General features: G+C 39.1%; 2 protein-coding genes across 2 annotated transcripts; both read right to left on the bottom strand.

The window, feature by feature from the left end:
- Positions 1–230: 230 nt before the first annotated feature.
- ccl27a (chemokine (C-C motif) ligand 27a) lies at positions 231–4,170 on the bottom strand. Its single transcript, XM_077217576.1, has 3 exons — positions 4,088–4,170; positions 2,741–2,867; positions 231–646 (listed from the first exon to the last, which is right to left on the bottom strand). The coding sequence occupies exons 1-3, from the start codon at positions 4,149–4,151 to the stop codon at positions 553–555; spliced, it is 285 nt and encodes a 94-aa protein (XP_077073691.1). The 5' UTR covers positions 4,152–4,170; the 3' UTR covers positions 231–552.
- A 4,787-nt stretch (positions 4,171–8,957) lies between these two features.
- avp (arginine vasopressin) lies at positions 8,958–25,629 on the bottom strand. The gene is made up of 3 exons (XM_077217556.1): positions 25,510–25,629; positions 17,166–17,370; positions 8,958–9,103 (listed from the first exon to the last, which is right to left on the bottom strand). Exons 1-3 carry the CDS (start codon positions 25,627–25,629, stop codon positions 8,964–8,966), a joined length of 465 nt encoding a protein of 154 aa, XP_077073671.1. The 3' UTR covers positions 8,958–8,963.
- Positions 25,630–27,005: the final 1,376 nt, after the last annotated feature.

The raw sequence follows: 27,005 nt of genomic DNA, 5'->3' as shown, positions 1-27,005 counted from the left end.
GACTTATTGATTGATTATTTATTGTTTATTTATTAATTGATTGATTGTTTATTTATTTATTGACTTTTTGATTGATTATTTATTGTTTATTTATTTATTGGCATTAACTTATTGATATTTATTGACTTATTTATTTCTTTATTGACTTAATGATTGATTATTGTTTATTTATTTACTGGCATTAACTTATTGATTGATATTTATTGACTTATTTATTTATTAATTGATTATTTATTGTTTGTTTATTTATTGACTTATTGATTATTTATTGACTGATTTATTTAGGCTATTTATCAACTTATTGATTGAGTGTTTATTCATTTATTTATTGACTGTTTGCAATACTTTCCTAATCAAATCGGGTAAAATTATCATCCGACTCATCATTTCTTTTACATCATGGAACCATTTCACTGCGGTGAAACATTAAAAAACTGTTAAGAAAAAAATATTTTATTTCATTAAAAAAGAAGATCATACAAAGAATATATACAGTATGTTGTAGTTAATAATGTCTGGAACTATCCATGACTCCTGGATTATAGAGATGATTCAAGCCCGCTTGGGTTTGCGATTCTTCTTGATCTTCTCCAAGTGTTTCCTCAGTTTGGGATGAGCACAGATCTTTTTGTTTCCGATGTATAATCTGGAGAGCAGGAGACACAGTAAATACTGGAGCACATGATTCATACGTGTTTGTGCTCGTTTAACTCATCTTTCCCTCGGGTCATTTTGACCCGAAACTCATTTAAAAAAATCAAATTAAACATTTGAGTGTTTCTTTTGAGTTTCATTTGAGTCCAAGACCCCGGGACTGTTGTCGCACTTGAACCACGAATATAAACACACTCAAAAAAATAAATTTTGCCTCTTTTAATTAATTAAAATAAGCAAAAGTAACACGGTTGTTTAATATTTTGTCACAACTTAATTTAATTGTGTTCAATCAACCTAATATATTTAAAACAGAAGTTTACTTAATTAATTTGTGTGAAAACTACCTGAATTATTTTTGTTGACAACTATCTTGGCAGTGGATCTGTAGCTCCCAGCATGCTTTGCAAGGGACTGCATTAGGAGGGTAAATTTAGGGATTAAAATGTTATTTTATGTGTTTTCCAGTAAATGGCAAGATGTTGTTAGTTGATGTTAGTATTTAATGTTCAGTTATGCAAGAAACTTAGAGGACTTTATGTAATGTTTTTGAATTTTGTGGTTACCATTATGCAGAAGAGTGACGACTGTGTTTAGGGTGTGCGAACTCATATACACATTAAACCTCACTTGCAGACTTACAGAAGTCTTATCTATAAATAGTATATAAATTGTTGTTCTGATTAAATTGAATGCTAGTGACCACTAGCCTGGTTCTACCAGACTCTCGTACATTTCATTTGTACAGAGAATCTGGCACCGCCCCATTGACAAGCGTTATCTTCCTTGTATAGACGGTTATTCTATTGAAGTCTAAAACTATTGGATCTGCCTAGAGTCACTCTATAATCTGCCATAACCAATCGCTGACGTTTGGTCGTGACGTATGTCTTTTCCCCAACCCCGTGGGAGGATGGCCATAAACACAAAACTAAGCAAATATTGTTCTTGCTCCGGCTTTAACTTCTTGATATTCGGCAGCGTTGCCACAACGGACCGAATGGCTTCGCTCGCACTTTTCTTATTTTGAACTACAACTCAAAATAACGCACGAGTCGACATCAACGTCATCGTTCTCAGCCACTCCCTCTGTTCGCTGATTGGCCCGGTAAAAAATTGATCGGAGAAAACCAAAGTCTACAACGCAATCCCAGACGTAGTACTGAAGGAAAATGAAATTGAGCGGAAGTGTGTAGGAGGGCGGAGCCAGGCTAAGTGGCTACTATCATTGGAAATACTATAGAGCCAAACTAGCTAAAATTATAATGTTGTTGATTTTAGGCAGGACAAAAATTAAATCTAGGTTACTTGACAAAAACTTTATCTAGTAGCAATGACACAATTATTTTAGTAGTCTTGACCAAATTAATTTAAGTTCATACAGCAAGATTACAACAAATCATTTCAAACAAATTCGATTTTGTTGGATAAATATAATTCAATTTCGTGGAAAAGCGTTCCTTAATTTAATTAAGTTGGTTCAACAGATTATTTTTTTGAGTGCAGTTTTGTGTTTAAAAAATTAAAAAGTAACAATTTGAGCCCCTTAGGAATGAATGGAATGCGAGGAATGCTTCAGTACACATAGAAAAACCTAAAAATAATAAAACTTTGCCAAAAAAAAAAAAGTATAATGTCTACATGTGTGTCTGAATGCATTTGCGCACTGAAGAGAAACTGACTTTAGGACCCAGAGGAACATTTACTCCATATAGAGATATAAGCCCATCTAGAGTCATGAAATATCATCTTATACTATTTATTTATTTTCCACAAGAGGTCTGCAAAGACACACAATGTAAGATATTTTGAGCTAAATTAAAAGGGTTTAACATGAAATTGTGTTATTTTTTAATTTAAGTTGAAAGAATGTGAGGAATGTGCTTAAATACTGTTTATTTATTATGTATTGGTCAAATCTAGTAATTTAAAGGTAAATTTAAAAAGAATGCATTTAAAAATAGAAAAAAATTGTATAAAAATTAAATAAAATAAGCTTTCTGGACAAAAAAAAAATTAAGTAGGACTATAAGTTGAGGACTTGGGGTGATTTTGAAGAAAAGTGGAGTGAAGGATAAACACTCACATCAGTGCATCAATCTCACAGCGGCCAGATCTGCTCTGTGTCTCGTATTTCCTGACATTACGAATCATCGGCCATGGGATTTTCTTGGAAACAGCCAGACAGCATGTGGGAATGGCATTGGTACCCGCTGGAACAAAAAGCAGGATCTTCTATTGAATATCTGTGTTCAATATAAAACCCTGTTGCAACAAAGACCTCCTGTACGATGTTTTTCAGCTCAGAAAACAAGAATGAGAAACACAGACACGTTTTTAATTATAGAGGGCATGTTTTATATTCTCTGCGCCAGAGCGATGCATGTTACGACGCATTTTACTGTGTATTTATGACATACAGAAGCTTAATAACTATATGTACTAAAGCCTTTCATTCACAGTAGAGCATCATGTCCTCGATTCCCAGGATATGCATGAGCTTAATGAAAGACTCGTGCACAATGCTTTGCATTAATGCACGTTACTTTGGATAAAAGCAACAAATGCATAAATGTGAATGTAGTAAACTGCAAAATAGAAGTCAGAATTACATATTACAAGAGAGCAGAAAGAGGAAAAATCAAGTGTTTTATTTTTGCCTAGTATTTTTGTCTTGTTTTCCAGCACAAATAGCCTATCTAAACATGCTTAAATCAAGAAGCAAAATTACTGAAGATATTAAGTCTGAAAAAAGAATCAAAATGAAGGGATTTTTTACTTAAATAAAGAACAAATATCTGACCATGAAATCAGAAAAATAAACTTAATTCAAATGGAAAATGCGTTTTTACCCGATTGCCAGAAAAAAAATGCATTGCATTAATGTACGTCATTTTGCATTAAAGCAACAAATACATAACTATGTAATAATCTGCACTAAACATTTAATAGAAGTCAGAATTATACGTATAACAAGAGAGCAGAAAGAGGGGAAAAAATCAATGTTGTTGGTTTTTCTTACGTTTTTTTCCTCAGTGTTTCCGTCTCGTTTTCCAGCACAAATATCGAAACATTCTTAAATCAAGATACATTTACTGGAGAAGCTGAATGACTGAAGATATTAAGACATTAATATTAAGACATTAAAGATATTAATTAAAAATGAAGTGAGTTTATACAAATATCTGCCAATGGAGTCAGAAAAATAATCTTAATTCAGACTCAGAGGGAATTTTTTTTGACCCTATCGACAGACATTTTGCACAAACTTTCTTCACTTTGATCAGTTTTTCATTAAACAAGACTTTTTGTTTTGCTGCTTCTCCAGCCTAAATGTATCTTGATTTCAGAATATTTAGATATCTGTGCTGGAAAACGAGACAGAAACACTGAGGAAGAGCATCATGTTGTGTCTAATATTGACTGTTCTGACCTTCGGTGAGGAGGATGATGGCGACACACATGAGCAGGAGGAGGGAAGATGATTTCAGCTCCATCGTTGAAACAAGAATGACAGTGAATGAAGACAGAAAGATCATTTTAAACACACAAATTACGCAAATCCTGTTCCCGCCCTCATCACCTGGCCTGTCTGAACTCATAAATCACACCAAAGAAAATATCTTTTATATGAAACATTCCCCTGCAGCACATCATCATTTCCAGCTGAGGTTGGTTTTATTGATCTGGATTTGCTGCAGGTGATGCGTGACATGAGCACATAAAGGTAAATTATGCGTGATGAGGAGTTTCTCAGGTGTGTGTTGATTGTTGATTTCATTACGGACAGTTGTAATGCGTGTCTTATGGGTGTGTCGCAGTAATTGTGCTGTCTATGTTCAAGCTTGTCTGTTTTATGCAACTTTCTCTTTTAATATTGTTTCACTTTTTACCTTCCAAGAAATCCTGCTCTTTAGAATGTGAAAGTCATATCCAAAACTTAATTATTATTATTATTTTTTTTTTTTTTTTATCAAAAAGCTTGGCCATGGAATAGACGTCCTCTTAAAAGATGCACTCAAAATAAATGTGAGAAAATACATCTGGACGAAATATGTGCCGGTCAGAATTATTTGCCCTCTTTGTAATAAAAAATATGGCTGTAAAAAAACTTAATCTGCATTGTTATTCCTTTTGATGAGTTTATTAAAACAAATAGCAAAATTCTAACCTTGAAGTAAAATAATTGAAAGTGTGTGTGTGTGTGTGTGTGTGTGTGTGTGTGTGTGTGTGTGTGTGTGTGTGTGTGTGTGTGTGTGTGTGTGTGTGTGTGTGTGTGTGTGTGTGTTTTGGGGGGGAAATCACATTATGAAATAAAAGTGTTTTTTTCCCAAAACAATTATATTCCCCCTTTTATTACATACTTTTGGCAACCTCCATTTTTCCAAGATAACAGCTCCGAGTTTCTCCTATAATGCCGGATGAGTTTGGAGTTTCATCTTTGTTTTGATTTTGATGTTTGTTTTTGGATCACTGTCCTTCTCACAGGCGTAACTCTCGGAAAGCAGGGCGCGCGGAGGCTTACGGGCCCGGACCAATCAGGGGCCCGAGTGACTGGAAGATATTGATTGACAGCCGGGGCGCCCTATCGCATTTTACTATTTTAGTCCGATCGCTTTTTACTTTATCGCGAATTTATTTGAATAAATAATGACAACAACATATATTACTGAACATTAAATACATGTGTGAAACGAACAATGGTGGATTTGGGTGTAATGTGTTTCGAATTGGAACAAATTAAAGGCAGGGTAGGTAGAAATCCCCAAAATTACTTTTTTCCAAATTTGTTTAAACTGTCTTTATATATCAATGCATAATTAAAACGTAAGTACTCTGGAAAAGAAATTATAAAATTCGAGTGTATGTAGTCCTCTCAGGACTGCAATAAACACAGCTCATTATTCCATTCGGGACCAAAAAAATGATTGGCTGGGGCGACTGTCACTCTCCCTCGCTACCATGGATACCACCTCTGCTGATACAGGAGCAGCCCAAATGCGCGCACCCGTTTGAAGAGGCACGGAAGCTAGTAATAACAATTATGGCAGAGAAAGAACAGTCAAAATTCTCAGTACCTGCATATAGAGGCAGCGAAGTCAAACAAGTTAAAAAAAGGTAGACAGTATTTGAAAAGGTTATGAACAAAAAGTCTTTGGATAAATTAAGAAATCATATGAGAGTCAATATCGGCGGGCTTTCCAGCGGTGGCGACAACTGAGGGATCTCAAGGGGCTGAAAAGTGACTCCATGATGGCTTTATTTCTGCTGGACAGGTAATCTTGCTGTTTTCATTTTGATAAAACTTTCAGAACAGCCAGAACGTGAAAAAACTGCCTAAACTTTGTTCATATGTTCACCGTGAACTCTACCTGGTCCGTTTTTTCACGTTTGGTTTGTTGTTATATGCTTACAGTGTTGTGCCTGAACACGTTCATTGAACGATAGTTCAAGGAAAAAAGTATTTTTGGGGATTTCTACCTACCCTGCCTTTAAAGGTGCAGTGTGTGATTTTTAGCGACATCTAGCGGTTCGGTTGCGAGTTACACTGAGGGCTCAGCCCACTGCTCACCCCTCCCTTTCGAAGAAGCTACGGTGGCTAAAACTGGACAAACATCGTCGTCTGACACAGCAGAGAATAGCCAGAGTAAGCCAAGAGTGTGTAACTGTTTCTGCAGTCCATTATAAACCACATCATGGATAAAGTTTACAAAGCCATAGTCAGATGAGGATCATGGGTCTTAATATATAATATAATAATAGTAATCAGCTGATTGTCTCACAAACGTAACCAGCACATTTCCCCCCACATAGCAAACCCATAATACAGCGAGGGAAAAGAACCACATGAAACTATGCAACTATATATTTTATCTAACAGGAAAATAAACGTTTAGCTGACTAATATGAGCTGTTACTGTGGCTGAGCTGGTTAAAGCGTTAAGCCTTGTTTAAACTCGACGCGTCCGCATGAGCCCAAAGGTGCGTGCGGCAAAAATGGCATGATTGTAACAGCGCGCGCGCCTCCGCATCCCCTAGACACCATTTACTACACACAATAGGCTTTTTTTCTTCGATTTTGAAAACTCTTCGCGATCGACTTAAAATGCTTCCAAGATCGACGGGTTGGTGATTCCTGTAACTGTTTTACGGTCAATGACAAGAGTACTAATCAGCTGTCTCACGAACGTAACCAGCACATTTATCCCCACATAGCAAAGCCATAACACAGCGAGGGAGAAGAACTAAGTTACATGAAACAATCCAACTACATATTTTACACCACTGACAAGGGAAAAGTCACTACTCACGGTGTTTATGGCTAGCTTCTAGCTTTCTGCGGCTTCTCTTTCAAGGTAGTGACGAAACGCGCTCTGTAACGCTGTTTGTTCGCTGTTGGCTACGGTAGAAACATGACGTCACAATATGTCGACCTTCATAGAAGGGGATTTCCGCGTCTATGTAGATATAAACGCCTCATTCTAAGGTAATAAAAACATTACGGTTTATTAGGTAAGTTCTTTATACACCACTGAACACATAGTTATGGATGTCATATTGCATTTCTGTTAATAGATACTCAATTTTTTTACACATTGCACCTTTAACATGCACATTGCCTGCAAAACAGTAAAAATATTGAACTCTAAGACGGATCAATATCACAATATCGATATGGAGTCGTCGTCAAATAACAAACACAAAAGTGGCTTTCAAAAGCGAAAACGAAAAGAGGAATTTGAGAAATTAATGAGTAAATTACCAAAAATAGGAAGGAAGCTTAATCGCCAACTTCGCACAGAGGAAAGCCCGGGAAATGCAGCTATAATTTAAGTGAGCATCTTTTTTATGTATTTGGACCCAGGCCTATGTGTGTGTGTCATAGCAGTGAGTAACAGTGTGTTATGGTGCGCCGTCACCAGCAGTTTTTCTTCATGTGTTATGGTGCGCTGCATTCACCAGTGTTTGTTTGTTTGTTTGTTTGTTGTCGTAGGCTATACTCCTGTCATCTCATCTCTTATATGCTGTGTCTCTATGATCCTGTCCTCTTCATGCTAGCTTACTCGTGCACATTGTGTCATCGCGTGCTGTAGTAGGGGCCGTCTCGATAATCCTGCGTAAGGGCCCGGTGTTGGCTCGTTACGCCACTGGTCAGGTTGGAAGATCCAAACATGGCCCGTTATAGGATTTCTAGCAGAGGTTGTCAGGTTTTGATTTTTTTTATCAGTTGGTATTTGATCGAATCCAAGATGGCGTGTGTCTGAACAAGATGTCCAGGACCTCTGGCAGAAAGTTAGGCCCACAGTATTAAAGATACAGCAGAGTATTTCCTTTTACACATGGGGTACTTTTTATCCCTGTATGAACCAAACCCATATTTAGTGTTTGCTGCCCAAAATATATATATTTTTGTTTAATCCACAATGCAGTAATTGAGTGTACAACCTATACGCTCAACGGCTAGAAAATACCCATAATGCACTGTGATGGTCGCACTTAATGAATTCCCCCGTCTCACCAGAAGATGGCGCTGAAGCTGAATATATTTATTTATTCATATTCTGTATTTAAAATATGTGTAGAAAGTTTGTATATGTTGGTATGAGTCATTTATCACATCGAATGTAAATGACTAAGTTAATCCGAACATTAGATAACTGCCAGCCGATGCATTCTGATTGGATGTGACGACAGACACAGTACGGTGGCTTGTAATAAACAAACTGCATAATCATTCAACCAAACGGCCTACAGTATATGTGTGTTTACAGTGGAACAAAAGACTATCTTGTCAAGTTGAAATAGGCTGCATTTGTTTAGCTTTAATTCTTGCATGCTTCTTTCATTTAGAGTCTTTTTCATTAGTATGCAACACTTTTTGTCCTTTTCTGATGTTTGTGGTACAACATTTGAATGAATTTGATTTTTTATCTTTATTTTAAAGTCATTAAAGCATAAAGTCAAGCATCCTGTGCACTTGATTTATGTTTAGGCCATAAAAGAGTTTCAAACCTGCTTGTCAGGATCTGCCAAAGACAGTTAGAGGATCAACAGGAGCTTCCAGAAACGCCCGGAGGCTGGTTTCAAGATGTTAAATGTTGAGATATTTGTATTATAATCATACAAAGGCTGTAATGAGTCATGTCACTTTTGGGACAATAAACTCAACCCAAAGTGCTGAAGATAACAAGATTAAGAGAACTGCGAAGACAAACGAGCAAACCAGATTCACGTTCACATCCGTTTACTACATACAGTATTTAAAAGTTGAGCAACACGTGTGAATGAGTTACAGACACAGATCACGATCAGAAGGGCTTCTGTCTCCTCGAGGCCAGATTCAACAGATGGAGGAGCATTTCTCCTGAAACACTCTTCAGTCCAACGCTGTCTTCAGCCGGAAGAAACCTGACGTCTTCAGAACATTCTGGATCCAGAGAACATCCCTCTGCCGGATTAAAAACACGCATTAGCTTTATCTGTCCGAGAATCTGTGGTGTGGGTCTGTATAACGGCCCTATAATACACACGCTTTTCATTTAAACGTCCTGCCCCACTTACCCTTTTCTCGGGTCATTTTGACCCGGAAAATAATTTTGAAAATGTTGTAATCATCAGAGGAGTCCAAGACCACACTTGAACCAGGAATACAAAATTATTTTTATTATAACGGATTCGAGGAGTTTTGTGGTTGAAATTTTAAAAATTTACAAATCCTTCCCTCAATTAGAGCCCCTTAGGAATGAGTGGAATGCTTCAGTAACTACAAATGCTAAAACTTTACCAAAATCTTTTTTTTTTTTTTACAATGTCTACATGTGTATCTGAATGCATTCTGAAAAGAAACTGACTTTAAGACCCAGAGGAACAGCTCATTTACTTCATATTGAGATATAAGCACATCTAGAGCCATGAAATATCACGTTATATTATTTATTTATTTTCCACAAGAGGTCACAGTGTTGCCAACTTAGCAATTTTGTTGATAGATTTAGCAACTTTTTAGACTACCCTAGCAACTTTTTTTTCAAAAAGCACCTTGCAACAAATTTAGCAATTTTTAAAATTTATTTGGCAACTTTTTTAGCAACTTTTGGAAACTGACTCTAATCCAAACAACACGCCGTACAAGCTAGCGAAATAGACTTGAGCGGTTCATTCATAATTCCTTAAGATCGCTGTGGAAATGTGGAAATCGCTGTGAAAACCGGAAGACAAAATACAATGAGCGAAGGGGCGGGGCTATAAGGTCTATGTGAGTAATTTTATTTGGTGCTTTTTGTGCATTCACTCGCTTGAAGCGAATTCGCGTCTGACGCCCGAATTGGTGTCTGTTCGCGGCGCGTTAACCAATCAGGAGCCTGCTTGCTGCTGTCACGTGGTGAAGTGCCATGATAAACGCAGCTGGGATAGATCGCCTGTAGTTGGTGCCCTGGAGGGTGATCCTCGCTCCGATGCGGGACAACTGGTTATCAAACTGGGCGCGGGCCAGGCGGAAGTACGCCGTCATCCAGGCGCAGCTCCTGGAGCAAGTGGCTAAACCAAACTCGCCAAACTGGGCACGGCGACGATGAACCCTATGCCGCTGTTCTGCTCTCCAGAGTAAATACAGATCAGTGACTCTCGATGAATGCTCGATCAACATCAGCCATCTTGCAAACAGACAATCGCCGCCTAGCACTCGCTCTTCCCACAAGAAGCGAATTTCGCCTTGAACGCGTTTAATTCGCTTCAAACACTCGCTTTATACAGGCGTCTATTTCGCTTTAAACACTCGCTTTATACGCGCGTCTATTTCGCTTAGAGGAACAGCTCATTTACTTCATATTGAGATATAAGCCCATCTAGAGCCATGAAATATCATGTTATATTATTTATTTATTTTCCCCAAGAGGTCACAGTGTTGCCAACTTAGCAATTTTGTTGATAGATTTAGCAACTTTTTAGACTACCCTAGCAACTTTTTTTTTCAAAAAGCACCTTTATACGTGCGTCTATTTCGCTTCAAACGCTCGCTTTATACGTGCGTCTATTTCGCTTTAAACACTCGCTTTATACAGGCGTCTATTTCGCTTCAAACGCCCACTTTATACGTGCGTCTATTTCGCTTTAAACACTCGCTTTATACAGGCGTCTATTTCGCTTCAAACGCCCGCTTTATACGCGCGTCTATTTCGCTTCAAACGCACGCTTTATACGCGCGTCTATTTCGCTTCAAACGCTCGCTTTATACAGGCGTCTATTTCGCTTCAAACGCTCGCTTTATACAGGCGTCTATTTCGCTTCAAACGCCCGCTTTATACGCGCGTCTATTTCGCTTTAAACACTCGCTTTATACAGGCGTCTATTTCGCTTTAAACACTCGCTTTATACGCGCGTCTATTTCGCTTTAAACACTCGCTTTATACAGGCGTCTATTTCGCTTTAAACACTCGCTTTATACGCGCGTCTATTTCGCTTCAAACGCTCGCTTTATACAGGCGTCTATTTCGCTTCAAACGCTCGCTTTATACGCGCGTCTATTTCGCTTCAAACGCCCGCTTTATACGTGCGTCTATTTCGCTTTAAATACTCGCTTTATACGCGCGTCTATTTCGCTTTAAACACTCGCTTTATACAGGCGTCTATTTCGCTTCAAACGCCCGCTTTATACAGGCGTCTATTTCGCTTCAAACGCTCGCTTTATACAGGCGTCTATTTCGCTTTAAACACTCGCTTTATACAGGCGTCTATTTCGCTTTAAACACTCGCTTTATACGCGCGTCTATTTCGCTTTAAACACTCGCTTTATACGCGCGTCTATTTCGCTTCAAACGCTCGCTTTATACGCGCGTCTATTTCGCTTCAAACGCCCGCTTTATACAGGCGTCTATTTCGCTTCAAACGCTCGCTTTATACAGGCGTCTATTTCGCTTCAAACGCCCGCTTTATACGCGCGTCTATTTCGCTTTAAACACTCGCTTTATACAGGCGTCTATTTCGCTTTAAACACTCGCTTTATACGCGCGTCTATTTCGCTTTAAACACTCGCTTTATACAGGCGTCTATTTCGCTTTAAACACTCGCTTTATACGCGCGTCTATTTCGCTTCAAACGCTCGCTTTATACAGGCGTCTATTTCGCTTCAAACGCTCGCTTTATACGCGCGTCTATTTCGCTTTAAACACTCGCTTTATACGCGCGTCTATTTCGCTTCAAACGCTCGCTTTATACAGGCGTCTATTTCGCTTCAAATGCTCGCTTTATACGCGCGTCTATTTCGCTTCAAACGCTCGCTTTATACAGGCGTCTATTTCGCTTCAAACGCCCGCTTTATACGTGCGTCTATTTCGCTTTAAACACTCGCTTTATACAGGCGTCTATTTCGCTTCAAACGCCCGCTTTATACGCGCGTCTATTTCGCTTCAAACGCCCGCTTTATACGCGCGTCTATTTCGCTTCAAACGCCCGCTTTATACGCGCGTCTATTTCGCTTCAAACGCTCGCTTTATACGCGCGTCTATTTCGCTTCAAACGCTCGCTTTATACGCGCGTCTATTTCGCTTCAAACACCCGCTTTATACAGGCGTCTATTTCGCTTCAAACGCCCGCTTTATACGCGCGTCTATTTCGCTTCAAACGCTCGCTTTATACGCTCGTCTATTTCGCTTCAAACACCCGCTTTATACGCGCGTCTATTTCGCTTCAAACGCCCGCTTTATACGCGCGTCTATTTCGCTTCAAACACCCGCTTTATACGCGCGTCGATTTCGCTTCAAACGCCCGCTTTATACGCGCGTCTATTTCGCTTCAAACGCTCGCTTTATACGTGCGTCTATTTCGCTTCAAACACCCGCTTTATACAGGCGTCTATTTCGCTTCAAACGCCCGCTTTATACGCGCGTCTATTTCGCTTCAAACGCTCGCTTTATACGCTCGTCTATTTCGCTTCAAACACCCGCTTTATACAGGCGTCTATTTCGCTTCAAACGCCCGCTTTATACGCGCGTCTATTTCGCTTCAAACGCTCGCTTTATACGCTCGTCTATTTCGCTTCAAACACCCGCTTTATACAGGCGTCTATTTCGCTTCAAACACCCGCTTTATACAGGCGTCTATTTCGCTTCAAACGCCCGCTTTATACGCTCGTCTATTTCGCTTCAAACACCCGCTTTATACAGGCGTCTATTTCGCTTCAAACGCCCGCTTTATACGCGCGTCTATTTCGCTTCAAACACCCGCTTTATACAGGCGTCTATTTCGCTTCAAACGCTCGCTTTATACGCGCGTCTATTTCGTTTCAAACGCTCGCTTTATACGTACGTCTATTTCGCTTCAAACACCCGCTTTATACGCGCGTCTATTTCGCTTTAAACGCTCGCTTTATACGCGCGTCTTTTTCGCTTAAACGCTCTTTTTTACGCGTGTCTATTTCGCATCAAACACCCGCTTTATACGCGCGTCTATTTCGCTTTAAATACTCTTTTTTTACGCGTGTCTATTTCGCTTCAAACGCTCGCTTTATACGTGCGTCTATTTCGCTTCAAACGCTCTTTTTTACGCGTGTCTATTTCGCTTCAAACGCTCGCTTTATACGTGCGTCTATTTCGCTTCAAACGCTCTTTTTTACGCGTGTCTATTTCGCTTCAAACGCTCGCTTTATACGTGCGTCTATTTCGCTTCAAACGCTCTTTTTTACGCGTGTCTATTTCGCTTCAAACGCTCGCTTTATACGCGCGTCTATTTCGCTTTAAACGCTCGCTTTATACGCGCGTCTTTTTCGCTTAAACGCTCTTTTTTACGTGTGTCTATTTCGCTTCAAACACCCGCTTTATACGCGCGTCTATTTCGCTTTAAATACTCTTTTTTTACGCGTGTCTATTTCGCTTCAAACGCTCGCTTTATACGTGCGTCTATTTCGCTTCAAACGCTCTTTTTTACGCGTGTCTATTTCGCTTCAAACGCTCGCTTTATACGTGCGTCTATTTCGCTTCAAACGCTCTTTTTTACGCGTGTCTATTTCGCTTCAAACGCTCGCTTTTTACGTACGTCTATTTCGCTTCAAACACCCGCTTTATACGCGCGTCTATTTCGCTTTAAACGCTCGCTTTATACGCGCGTCTTTTTCGCTTAAACGCTCTTTTTTACGCGTGTCTATTTCGCTTCAAACACCCGCTTTATACGCGCGTCTATTTCGCTTTAAATACTCTTTTTTTACGCGTCTATTTCGCTTCAAACGCTCGCTTTATACGTGCGTCTATTTCGCTTCAAACGCTCTTTTTTACGCGTGTCTATTTCGCTTCAAACGCTCGCTTTATACGTGCGTCTATTTCGCTTCAAACGCTCTTTTTTACGCGTGTCTATTTCGCTTCAAACGCTCGCTTTATACGTGCGTCTATTTCGCTTCAAACACCCGCTTTATACGTGCGTCTATTTCGCGTTAAATACTCTTTTTTTACGCGTGTCTATTTCGCTTCAAACGCTCGCTTTATACGTGCGTCTATTTTGCTTCAAACGCTCTTTTTTCCGTGTGTCTATTTCGCTTCAAACGCTCTTTTTTACGCGTGTCTATTTCGCTTCAAACGCTCGCTTTATACGTGCGTCTATTTCGCTTCAAACACCCGCTTTATACGTGCGTCTATTTCGCTTCAAACGCTCTTTTTTACGCGTGTCTATTTCGCTTCAAACGCTCGCTTGATACGTGTGTCTATTTTGCTTCAAACGCTCGCTTTATGTGCGTGTCTATTTCGCTTCAAACGCTCTGTTTTCCGCGTGTCTATTTCGCTTCAAACGCTCGCTTGATACGTGTGTCTATTTCGCTTCAAACGCTCTTTTTTCCGCGTGTCTATTTCGCTTCAAACGCTCGCTTTATACGTGCGTCTATTTCGCTTCAAACGCTCTTTTTTCCGCGTGTCTATTTCGCTTCAAACGCTCTTTTTTCCGTGTGTCTATTTCGCTTCAAACGCCCGCTTTATACGTGCGTCTATTTCGCTTCAAACACCCGCTTTATACGTGCGTCTATTTCGCGTTAAATACTCTTTTTTTACGCGCGTCTATTTCGCTTTAAATACTCTTTTTTTACGCGTGTCTATTTCGCTTCAAACGCTCGCTTTATACGTGCGTCTATTTCGCTTCAAACGCTCTTTTTTACGCGTGTCTATTTCGCTTCAAACGCTCGCTTTATATGCGCGTCTATTTCGCTTCAAACTCTCTTTTTTACGCGTGTCTATTTCGCTTCAAACGCTCGCTTTATACGCGCGTCTATTTCGCTTCAAACGCTCGCTTTATACGTGCGTCTATTTCGCTTCAAACACCCGCTTTATACGTGCGTCTATTTCGCTTCAAACACCCGCTTTATACGCGCGTCTATTTTGCTTCAAACGCTCTTTTTTCCGCGTGTCTATTTCGCTTCAAACACCCGCTTTATACGTGCGTCTATTTCGCTTCAAACACCCGCTTTATACGCGCGTCTATTTTGCTTCAAACGCTCGCTTTATATGCGCGTCTATTTCGCTTCAAACGCTCTTTTTTCCGCGTGTCTATTTCGCTTCAAACGCACGCTTTATACGCGTTTCTAATTCGCTTTAAACGCTCTTTTTTCGTGCGTCTATTTCGCTTCAAACACCCGCTTTATACGCTCGTCTATTTCGCTTCAAACGCTCTTTTTTCCGTATGTCTATTTCGCTTCAAACGCTCTTTTTTCCGCGTGTCTATTTCGCTTCAAACACCCGCTTTATACGTGCGTCTATTTCGCTTCAAACACCCGCTTTATACGCGCGTCTATTTTGCTTCAAACGCTCTTTTTTCCGCGTGTCTATTTCGCTTCAAACACCCGCTTTATACGTGCGTCTATTTCGCTTCAAACACCCGCTTTATACGCGCGTCTATTTTGCTTCAAACGCTCTTTTTTACGCGTGTCTATTTCGCTTCAAACACCCGCTTTATACGTGCGTCTATTTCGCTTCAAACACCCGCTTTATACGTGCGTCTATTTCGCTTCAAACACCCGCTTTATACGCGCGTCTATTTTGCTTCAAACGCTCGCTTTATATGCGCGTCTATTTCGCTTCAAACGCTCTTTTTTCCGCGTGTCTATTTCGCTTCAAACGCACGCTTTATACGCGTTTCTAATTCGCTTTAAACGCTCTTTTTTCGTGCGTCTATTTCGCTTCAAACGCTCGCTTGATACGTTTGTCTATTTCGTTTCAAACGCTCGCTTGATACGCTCGTCTATTTCGCTTCAAACGCTCGCTTGATACGCTCGTCTATTTCGCTTCAAACGCTCGCTTGATACGCTCCTCTATTTCGCTTCAAACGCCCGCTTTATACGTGCGTCTATTTCGCTTCAAACGCTCGCTTGATACGCTCCTCTATTTCGCTTCAAACGCTCGCTTGATACGCTCGTCTATTTCGTTTCAAACGCTCGCTTGATACGCTCGTCTATTTCGCTTCAAACGCTCGCTTGATACGCTCGTCTATTTCGCTTCAAACGCTCGCTTGATACGCTCCTCTATTTCGCTTCAAACGCTCGCTTGATACGCTCGTCTATTTCGTTTCAAACGCTCGCTTGATACGCTCGTCTATTTCTCTTCAAACGCTCGCTTGATACGCTCCTCTATTTCGCTTCAAACGCTCGCTTGATACGCTCGTCTATTTCGCTTCAAACGCTCGCTTTATACGCTCGTCTATTTCGCTTTGGACGCGCACTTGGATTCAAGATGTTCAAGCGTCAAACTAGACGCGATAGAAGCGAATTTGACGCTCAATTCGTGTTCGGTGTGAACAGCGCCGGGAGCGCCGACCATTTTACCCGTCGTTAAACTAGCAGAAGTGGATTCAGACACACATTAAGTGCGCTTGTGCTGTGCCCTTTATTGCCTTGTCCAAATACCCAGACTTGCAGTCTTTGCACTTGACCACTTGTCTACTTGTACGACGTATTTACTCTGTGTGGCCCAAGTGTTCAAGTTGGCGTAAAGACTGAAAGTGTGTTTAAAACTTTTGATTACTCGATGGGACACACTTATAGTCCTGCAAAAAAAAACACTTGCAAGTGTTTATAGAGCTTTTATTTATTATATTTTCAATGCTTTAAAATAAACATCTACATGTCTGTTAAGAAGTTGCTATTTAACTAAATGAAGACTTTTGTGGTGCTTCTAATTAAGTGATTTAAAACAGTTGCAAATGTTGTACAAAATAAGCCAAACACACCATACTCATCTTTGCACCAATAAAATTTATCTTTTACTACCAAATTATGTGCATCTAATTAATTTAAATTTCAGTGTAATGTTTTCCTCGACACATGAGTTCCCGAACATAAAGCATGATGGGATACGCTTAAGATAGTGTGGGTTTTGTGTGTATTAAGTGCACTGGCATTTTTAAGACATGGGACAGACGCTCTCAAGTGGCCAAGACCGCAAGTGTGTGTTTTTTTAACAAGGCATTAGACCATGCGCTTAGATCGTTCAAGTAGTGCCCTGTGTGTGTGTGTGATGTGTGACACGAGGAGGTGTTTTGCTCACCCGAGTGGCAGCAGACACCCGGAGCGGCACACAGGCCCCCTTCGGCCCCGCAGGGCGACCCGCTCGACTCACAGGCTCCGGGCAGGACATTCTCCTCCATGCAGGTCAGCGTCTCTGGAGACCCGAGCAGACACCCGAGCCCGGCTCCACAGCAGATCCTGGGGCCCACACACCGGCCCCTATTCCCAGGACCACACGCCATACACTACACGCACGCACGCACACACACACACACACACACACACACACACACACACACACACACAAACACACACACACACAGGCGCGCACACACACACACACACACATGCACACGCACGCACACACATGCACACACAGGCGCACACACACACACATGCACACGCACGCACACACATGCACACACGCAAACAGGCATGCACACACACACACGCATGCACATACACACACACAAGCGCGCACACACACACACACACACACACACACACACACACACACAATTGCTTTGTCATTACAATCTGCTAAAATTATTAAATTGTGACACAGTTAAGTTAACATAAGTCTGTAAAAGAATAATTGAATACATTTTTTCATAAAAAATATTTAATATTTTTAATAACAATTTTATTATTTATAATAATATTTTCCTTTTGTAAATTGACAATAACATAAATGTCATGTTAAGGAGGTATTATAATGATATTAGTTATTAGATATTTATTTGTATTAATTTATTATTTTTCTTTCATTCATATTATTAATTAATAGTTACATTAAACTGACAAACCATTATGAATACAATTTTGTTCTTGCACTTATTTGTTATTTTAGTTTTTATTAATATTTTAAAAACATTTTTATATTTTCCATTTTCTTTTTGATTTTAGTTCAGTTTTGGTAATTTTTAAAAAATGTCTATATAGTTTTATCAGATTTTTTATTTATATATATTGTTTCTATATAGTCCTGTGACATAATGTAATCATAATGTCTATACATTTCTTCTCTTAATTTTTCCTTTCAGTTTTAGTTTATTTTAGTACATCAAATAAATATTTTTTTAACATATTTTCCATTTTCTTTTTAATTTTAGTTCATTTTTAGTAAAATAATAAAACATTGTGTATATTATATGTATATTGTATATGATATACACATGGAGCCTTGTATATCATAAATGGCCTACATGATATACAATATTGCTATTGAATCATCTTGAAACATTGATAAATATTTAGTTATTAGCTAATAGTTTTTAAGCAGTTCTGCATATATTATATAGATTATTTCGTGAACTCGCAGATGAACCTGAAACAGAAGATGGAGGGATGGAGTGAATGGGAAACCCATTTCTGTCAAATTATTAATGTTTTAAATAAATCTTTACTTCTATATTTTCCATTTTCTTTTTAATTTTAGTTCAGTTTTAGTAATTTTGTAAGTTTTTTTTAATGTCTACATGGTTTTTTGTTTGATCAGATTTTTTTGAATGTCTATATATTTTATTAATTTTTCCTTTCAATTTTTTATTTTATTTAAATATTTTCCCTTTTCTTTTTAATTTTAGTTTAGTTTTTAGTAATTTTTTTGTTTTTTGTTAGTTTTATTAGTTTTTTTAAATGTCTATATTGTTTTCTATATTCATTTTTCCTTTTGGTTTTAGTTTGTTATTTTAGTACATCAAGTTAAACTAAATGAAGTTGCTAATAGTTTTTAAGCAGTTCTGCATATATTATATAGATTATTCTGCGAACTCGCAGATGAACCTGAAACAGAAGATGGAGGGATGGAGAAGTGATGATGATGATGGAGTGATGGTGATGGTGATGATGGTGATGGAATGATGGTGATGATGATGATGATGGAGTGATGATGATGATGATGATGAAGTGATGATGGAGTGATGATGATGATGGAGTGATGATGATGATGATGATGATGAAGTGATGATGATGGAGTGATGGTGATGATGGTGATGGAGTGATGATGATGATGGAGTGATGATGATGATGGAGTGATGATGATGATGGTGATGGAGTGATGATAATGATGATGGTGATGATGATGATGGTGATGATGATGATGATGAAGTGATGATGGAGTGATGGTGATGATGGTGATGGAGTGATGATGATGATGGAGTGATGATGATGATGATGATGATGAAGTGATGATGATGGAGTGATGGTGATGATGGTGATGATGGTGGTGATGGTGATGGTGGTGATGATGGTGATGGAGTGATGGTGATGGAGTGATGATGGGGATGGAGTGATGATGATGATGGTGATGATGAAGTTTTGATGATGGAGTGATGGTGATGATGGTGATGATGGTGGTGATGGTGATGGTGGTGATGATGGTGATGGAGTGATGGTGATGGAGTGATGATGATGATGGAGTGATGATGATGATGATGATGATGATGATGATGAAGTGATGATGATGGAGTGATGGTGATGATGGTGATGGTGATGATGGTGGTGATGGTGATGGTGGTGATGATGGTGATGGAGTGATGGTGATGGAGTGATGATGATGATGGAGTGATGATGATGATGATGATGATGAAGTGATGATGATGGAGTGATGGTGATGATGGTGATGATGGTGATGGTGATGATGGTGGTGATGATGATGATGGAGTGATGATGATGATGGTGATGGAGTGATGATGGGGATGGAGTGATGATGATGATGGTGATGGAGTGATGATGATGGAGTGATGATGATGATGATGATGATGATGAAGTGATGATGATGGAGTGATGGTGATGATGGTGATGATGATGATGGTGATGGTGATGATGATGATGAATGATGGTGATGGTGATGGTGATGATGGAGTGATGATGATGATGATGATGATGATGATGATGATGGTGATGATGATGGTGATGATGGTGATGGTGATGATGGTGATGGTGATGGTGATGATGGTGATGGTGAAGGTGATGATGGTGATGGTGATGATGGTGATGTTGAAGGTGATGATGATGATGATGATGATGGTGATGATGATGATGGTGATGATGATGATGATGATGATGATGATGATGATGATGATGATGATGGAGTGATGGTGATGGTGATGATGGTGATGGTGATGGTGATGATGGAGTGATGATGATGATGATGATGATGATGATGATGATGATGATGATGGAGTGATGGTGATGGTGATGATGGTGATGGTGATGGTGATGATGGAGTGATGATGATGATGATGATGATGATGATGATGGAGTGATGGTGATGGTGATGATGGTGATAATGGTGATGGTGATGATGATGATGGAGTGATGATGATGATGGAGTGATGATGATGATGGTGATGATGATGATGGTGATGATGGTGATGATGATGATGGAGTGATGATGATGATGGAGTGATGATGATGATGGTGATGATGATGGTGATGGTGATGATGGTGATGGTGATGGAGTGATGATTAAGATTAAGATTAAGAAATACTTTATTGTCCCCGAAGGGAAATTTGTTTTGGACACTGTCCATTCCGTAGCTTTTACAGAAACGGCACAAAAGACAGTTCACAACATTTCCTTAGCACGTCCTCTCCCGAACATTCCCTCATATACATTTAAATAAGTACATATATGTAGTAGTAGACACAGTAACGCCTTCCACACAACTTAAATATTGCATACTCCATAGCACACATTAAAATTACAATTAACATATTGCACTCTCCCTAAGGCCCATAAAATACGCAATTGCACACTCTATAGTACCCATAAAATACACAACTGATGTATTCCACAAGGCCTATCTGATACACAGTTATCATACTGCACACTAATAGCACCCCTAGTATACACAACTTATATATTGCACACTCCATCTGGCCTACAAAATACACAATTGACATATTGCACATTCTCTATGGCCTACAAATCGTTACAAATGACATATCACACACCTCAACAACCAACATATTACACACCCCAAAACCTACAGATTGCAAAAAGAACACATTACACACACTACATAGTAGAGTCAATGAGCTTAATGGACATAGGTACGAAAGAATTTTTATAACGGTTTAACCTACATTTAGGAACTCTAAATCTTCTACCAGAGTGTAAAAGCTGGAATTCTGAATGGAGGATGTGTGTCGGGTCAGAAACTATTTTTTGTGCCTGTCTGATAACCGACTGCTCATAGATTTTCTGTTTTTGACCCCCATAATCTTCATAGCTGTCTTTACTTGACGAGCGATCTGTGATTTTGATTGTACTGTCAGGTTACCATACCAGCTTGTAATACCGTACTTTAAAATACTCTCTAATATTGCGTGATAGAACAACAACATACATTTTTGTTGTACTACATACAATCTAAGTCTTCGTAAGAAATGCATCCTCTGCTGGAGTCTGGAGCAGACAGAGATGTAAATAACATGGTCCTTCCAGGTCAGTGCATTATCGATGTGTACACCCAGGTACTTCTAGGAGCTAACCTGAGTAATGGGTACACTGTTAATTACTACAGGCCTGGTGTCACCTATAGCTTTTGGGTCAAACACCATCTCCTCAGTCTTGGTTACGTTTAGCATAAGATAGTTATCATCGCACCACTGAACAAATTCCTCAATTTCTGTATAATACGCGGCTGGACTTTTATCTTTACCAAGGGTTGCTGTATCATCGGAGAATTTAATAATATAATTATCAATATGGTGTCTGAGGCAAACGTTAGTATATAATGTAAAAAGGGCTGGTGAACTGGTGAACACCAGTGCTGATTGGCCTGGGCTCCGTAAGAGCATTATTCACTTTAACTTGTTGAGTACGATTTGTTAAAAATGAAAAATAACAGTTAAGAATAAAATAATTAACATTCATGTGTTTCAGTTTCTGAATGAGCATGTGAGGCTGTATAGTGTCAAAAGCCGAACTAAAATCAACAAATAAAATACGTGGATAGGCTTTGGGGTCTTCAAGGTGTTTACTGACCAGATGTGAAATGCTACTGATAGCGTCGTCTGTGCCACGCCCCTGCCTGTAAGCAAACTGAAACGGATCTAAAAACGCACCAACATCTTGTTTAAGAAATGACACCATTATCTTCTCAAAACATTTCATAACAATAGAAGTTAGCGCCACAGGCCTAAAATCATTATTCACCTTTGGGCATGGTTATTTAGGTACCGGTGTAATTACTGATGATGATGATGATGACGAAGATGATGATGATGATGAAGATGATGGAGTGATGATGATGATGATGGAGTGATGATGATGGAGTGATGATGATGATGATGATGGAGTGATGATGATGGACTGATGATGATGATGATGGTGATGATGATGATGATGATGATGGAGTGATGATGATGATGAAGTGGTGATGATGATGATGATGATGATGAAGTGATGATGGTGATGATGATGATGGAGTGATGATGATGATGATGATGATGGAGTGATGATGATGGTGATGATGGTGATGATGATGATGATGATGATGATGAAATGATGATGATGGAGTGATGATGATGATGGTGATGGTGATGATGATGAAATGATGATGATGGTGATGGTGATGATGATGATGGAGTGATGATGATGATGAAGTGATGATGATGATGGAGTGATGATGATGATGGTGATGATGATGATGATGATGGTGATGATGATGAAATGATGATGATGGTGATGGTGATGATGATGATGGAGTGATGATGATGATGAAGTGATGATGATGATGGAGTGATGATGATGATGGTGATGGTGATGATGATGATGGTGATGATGGTGATGATGATGATGATGATGATGGAGTGATGATGATGATGAAGTGATGATGATGATGGTGATGGTGATGATGATGAAATGATGGTGATGGTGATGGTGATGATGATGATGGAGTGATGATGATGATGAAGTGATGATGATGATGGAGTGATGATGATGATGGTGATGATGATGATGATGAAATGATGATGATGGAGTGATGATGATGATGGAGTGATGATGATGATGAAGTGATGATGATGATGGTGATGGTGATGATGATGATGGAGTGGTGATGATGATGGAGTGATGGTGATGATGATGGAGTGATGATGATGATGGAGTGATGATGATGATGGTGATGATGGTGATGATGATGGAGTGATGATGATGATGGAGTGATGATGATGATGGTGATGATGGTGATGATGATGATGGAGTGATGATGATGATGATGATGGACTGATGATGATGATGATGGTGATGATGATGATGGAGTGATGATGATGATGAAGTGGTGATGATGATGATGATGATGAAGTGATGATGGTGATGATGATGATGGAGTGATGATGATGATGATGATGGAGTGATGATGATGGTGATGATGGTGATGATGATGATGATGATGATGATGATGAAATGATGATGATGGAGTGATGATGATGATGGTGATGGTGATGATGATGAAATGATGATGATGGTGATGATGGAGTGATGATGATGGAGTGATGATGATGATGAAGTGATGATGATGATGGAGTGATGATGATGATGGTGATGATGATGATGATGAAATGATGATGATGGAGTGATGATGATGATGGAGTGATGATGATGGAGTGATGATGATGATGAAGTGATGATGATGATGGTGATGATGATGATGGAGTGGTGATGATGATGGAGTGATGATGATGATGGAGTGGTGATGATGATGGAGTGATGATGATGATGGAGTGATGGTGATGATGATGGAGTGATGATGATGATGGAGTGATGATGGTGATGATGGTGATGATGATGATGGAGTGGTGATGATGATGGAGTGATGATGATGATGGAGTGATGGTGATGATGATGATGATGATGGAGTGATGATAATGATGGTGATGATGGTGATGATGATGATGGAGTGATGATGATGATGGAGTGATGATAATGATGGAGTGATGGTGATGATGATGATGATGATGAAATGATGATGATGGTGATGGTGATGATGATGATGGAGTGATGATGATGATGAAGTGATGATGATGATGGAGTGATGATGATGATGGTGATGATGATGATGATGATGGTGATGATGATGAAATGATGATGATGGTGATGGTGATGATGATGATGGAGTGATGATGATGATGAAGTGATGATGATGATGGAGTGATGATGATGATGGTGATGGTGATGATGATGATGGTGATGATGGTGATGATGATGATGATGATGATGGAGTGATGATGATGATGAAGTGATGATGATGATGGTGATGGTGATGATGATGAAATGATGGTGATGGTGATGGTGATGATGATGATGGAGTGATGATGATGATGAAGTGATGATGATGATGGAGTGATGATGATGATGGTGATGATGATGATGATGAAATGATGATGATGGAGTGATGATGATGATGGAGTGATGATGATGATGAAGTGATGATGATGATGGTGATGGTGATGATGATGATGGAGTGGTGATGATGATGGAGTGATGGTGATGATGATGGAGTGATGATGATGATGGAGTGATGATGATGATGGTGATGATGGTGATGATGATGGAGTGATGATGATGATGGAGTGATGATGATGATGGTGATGATGGTGATGATGATGATGGAGTGATGATGATGATGATGATGGACTGATGATGATGATGATGGTGATGATGATGATGGAGTGATGATGATGATGAAGTGGTGATGATGATGATGATGATGAAGTGATGATGGTGATGATGATGATGGAGTGATGATGATGATGATGATGGAGTGATGATGATGGTGATGATGGTGATGATGATGATGATGATGATGATGATGAAATGATGATGATGGAGTGATGATGATGATGGTGATGGTGATGATGATGAAATGATGATGATGGTGATGATGGAGTGATGATGATGGAGTGATGATGATGATGAAGTGATGATGATGATGGAGTGATGATGATGATGGTGATGATGATGATGATGAAATGATGATGATGGAGTGATGATGATGATGGAGTGATGATGATGGAGTGATGATGATGATGAAGTGATGATGATGATGGTGATGATGATGATGGAGTGGTGATGATGATGGAGTGATGATGATGATGGAGTGGTGATGATGATGGAGTGATGATGATGATGGAGTGATGGTGATGATGATGGAGTGATGATGATGATGGAGTGATGATGGTGATGATGGTGATGATGATGATGGAGTGGTGATGATGATGGAGTGATGATGGTGATGATGGTGATGATGGTGATGATGATGATGATGATGGAGTGATGATAATGATGGTGATGATGGTGATGATGATGATGGAGTGATGATGATGATGGTGATGGTGATGATGATGATGGAGTGATGATGAAGGTGTATTACCTGTCTGAAGGGCTCGGATCTCTTTCCTCCTCTCGGGCAGTTCTGGATGTAGCAAGCGGACGAGAGCGCTGAGAGCGCGAGCACACAGAGAACACACACGCGCAGCAGAGACTCAGACATCTCTCACACACACACACACACACACTGATGCTCCGAGACTTATATACACCTGCAGCTCCTCCTCCTCTCACACACACACACTGAGGCTGTCTCTCTGAACAAACACACCTTCACCTGCGAGAACACATCGACCTTCAGGTTATTCTCAGTAGTTTTGCTCCAAAATGAGTTTCACATCAAATCCACAGGCTTTTTTTCAGAAACACAATGGCATATGAGTGGAGGTCAAAGGTCATCACTCACGGTGGAAAACTTTTAAACATCAGAGGATTAATATACTGTACTGCTGCACTGAAGACTTCATATTTACATATATACTTCTTACAGTCACTTATATACATATATATATATATATATATATATATATATATATATATACACTGCCGTTCAAAAGTTTGGGGTCGGTAAGATTTTTAATGTTTTTAAAAGAAGTCTCTTCTGCTCACCCAGGCTGCATTTATTTGATTAAAAATACAGTAAAAAATGTGAAATATTTTTGTCATGTAAATCATCTGTTTTCTATGTGAATATATAGTAAAGTGTAATTTATTCCTGTGATCAAAGCTGAATTTTCAGCATCATTACTCCAGTCTTCAGTGTCACATGATCCTTCAGAAATCACTATAATATGATGATTTGATGCTCAAGAAACATTTATGATTATTATCAGTGTTGAAAGTTGTGGCCAATATTTTTCGGGAGGAAAAAATAAAAAATAATAATTGGGGGGGGGGGGGGGGGGGGGGGGAATAAAATAACACTTTTATTCATTAAGGATGCATTAAATTGATCAAAAGTTACAGTAAAGACATTTATAATGTTTCAAAAGATTCCATTTCAAATAAATGAAATAGAACTTTCTATTGGTCAAAGATTCCTGAATAACTGTTTTCAACACTGATAATAATCATAAATGTTTCTTGAGCATCAAATCATCATATTATAGTGATTTCTGAAGGATCATGTGACACTGAAGACTGGAGTAATGATGCTGAAAATTCAGCTTTGATCACAGGAATAAATTACACTTTACTATATATTCACATAGAAAACAGCAGTTTCACATTATAATAATATTTCACAATATTACTGTTTAACTGTATTTTTAATCAAATAAATGCAGCCTTTGTGAGCATGAGATACTTCTTTTAAAAACATTAAGAATCTAACCGATCCCAAACGTTTGAACGGCATGTTATATATATATATATATATATATATATATATATATATATATATATATATATATATATATATATATATATATATATATATATATATATACACTATATGCTTTATTGTATTAAAGCAAACAAAACTAAAACTAATCTAAAAGGTAAAAGACTTGTGGAACACATGGATCAGTTTGTCGGGAC

Source organism: Siphateles boraxobius, unplaced genomic scaffold (assembly GCF_051911475.1).
Source record: "Siphateles boraxobius isolate OS27281-9 unplaced genomic scaffold, OSU_SipBor_1 74, whole genome shotgun sequence".
NCBI lineage: Eukaryota > Metazoa > Chordata > Actinopteri > Cypriniformes > Leuciscidae > Siphateles > Siphateles boraxobius.
This window is presented reverse-complemented; position numbering and strand designations above follow the sequence as displayed.

Excerpts from the sequence above, each read along its gene's own strand:
- ccl27a (XM_077217576.1), bottom strand. The coding sequence starts at position 4,151 with ATGGAGCTGAAATCATCTTCCCTCCTCCTGCTCATGTGTGTCGCCATC. Across the intron at positions 2,868-4,087 it reads CATCATCCTCCTCACCGAAG|CGGGTACCAATGCCATTCCC; the intron begins GTCAGAACAGTC and ends TTTTTGTTCCAG. Across the intron at positions 647-2,740 it reads TGTGAGATTGATGCACTGAT|ATTATACATCGGAAACAAAA; the intron begins GTGAGTGTTTAT and ends CCTGCTCTCCAG.
- avp (XM_077217556.1), bottom strand. The coding sequence starts at position 25,629 with ATGTCTGAGTCTCTGCTGCGCGTGTGTGTTCTCTGTGTGCTCGCGCTC. Across the intron at positions 17,371-25,509 it reads GATCCGAGCCCTTCAGACAG|TGTATGGCGTGTGGTCCTGG; the intron begins GTAATACACCTT and ends GCGTGCGTGTAG. Across the intron at positions 9,104-17,165 it reads GGGTGTCTGCTGCCACTCGG|AGGGATGTTCTCTGGATCCA; the intron begins GTGAGCAAAACA and ends TTAATCCGGCAG.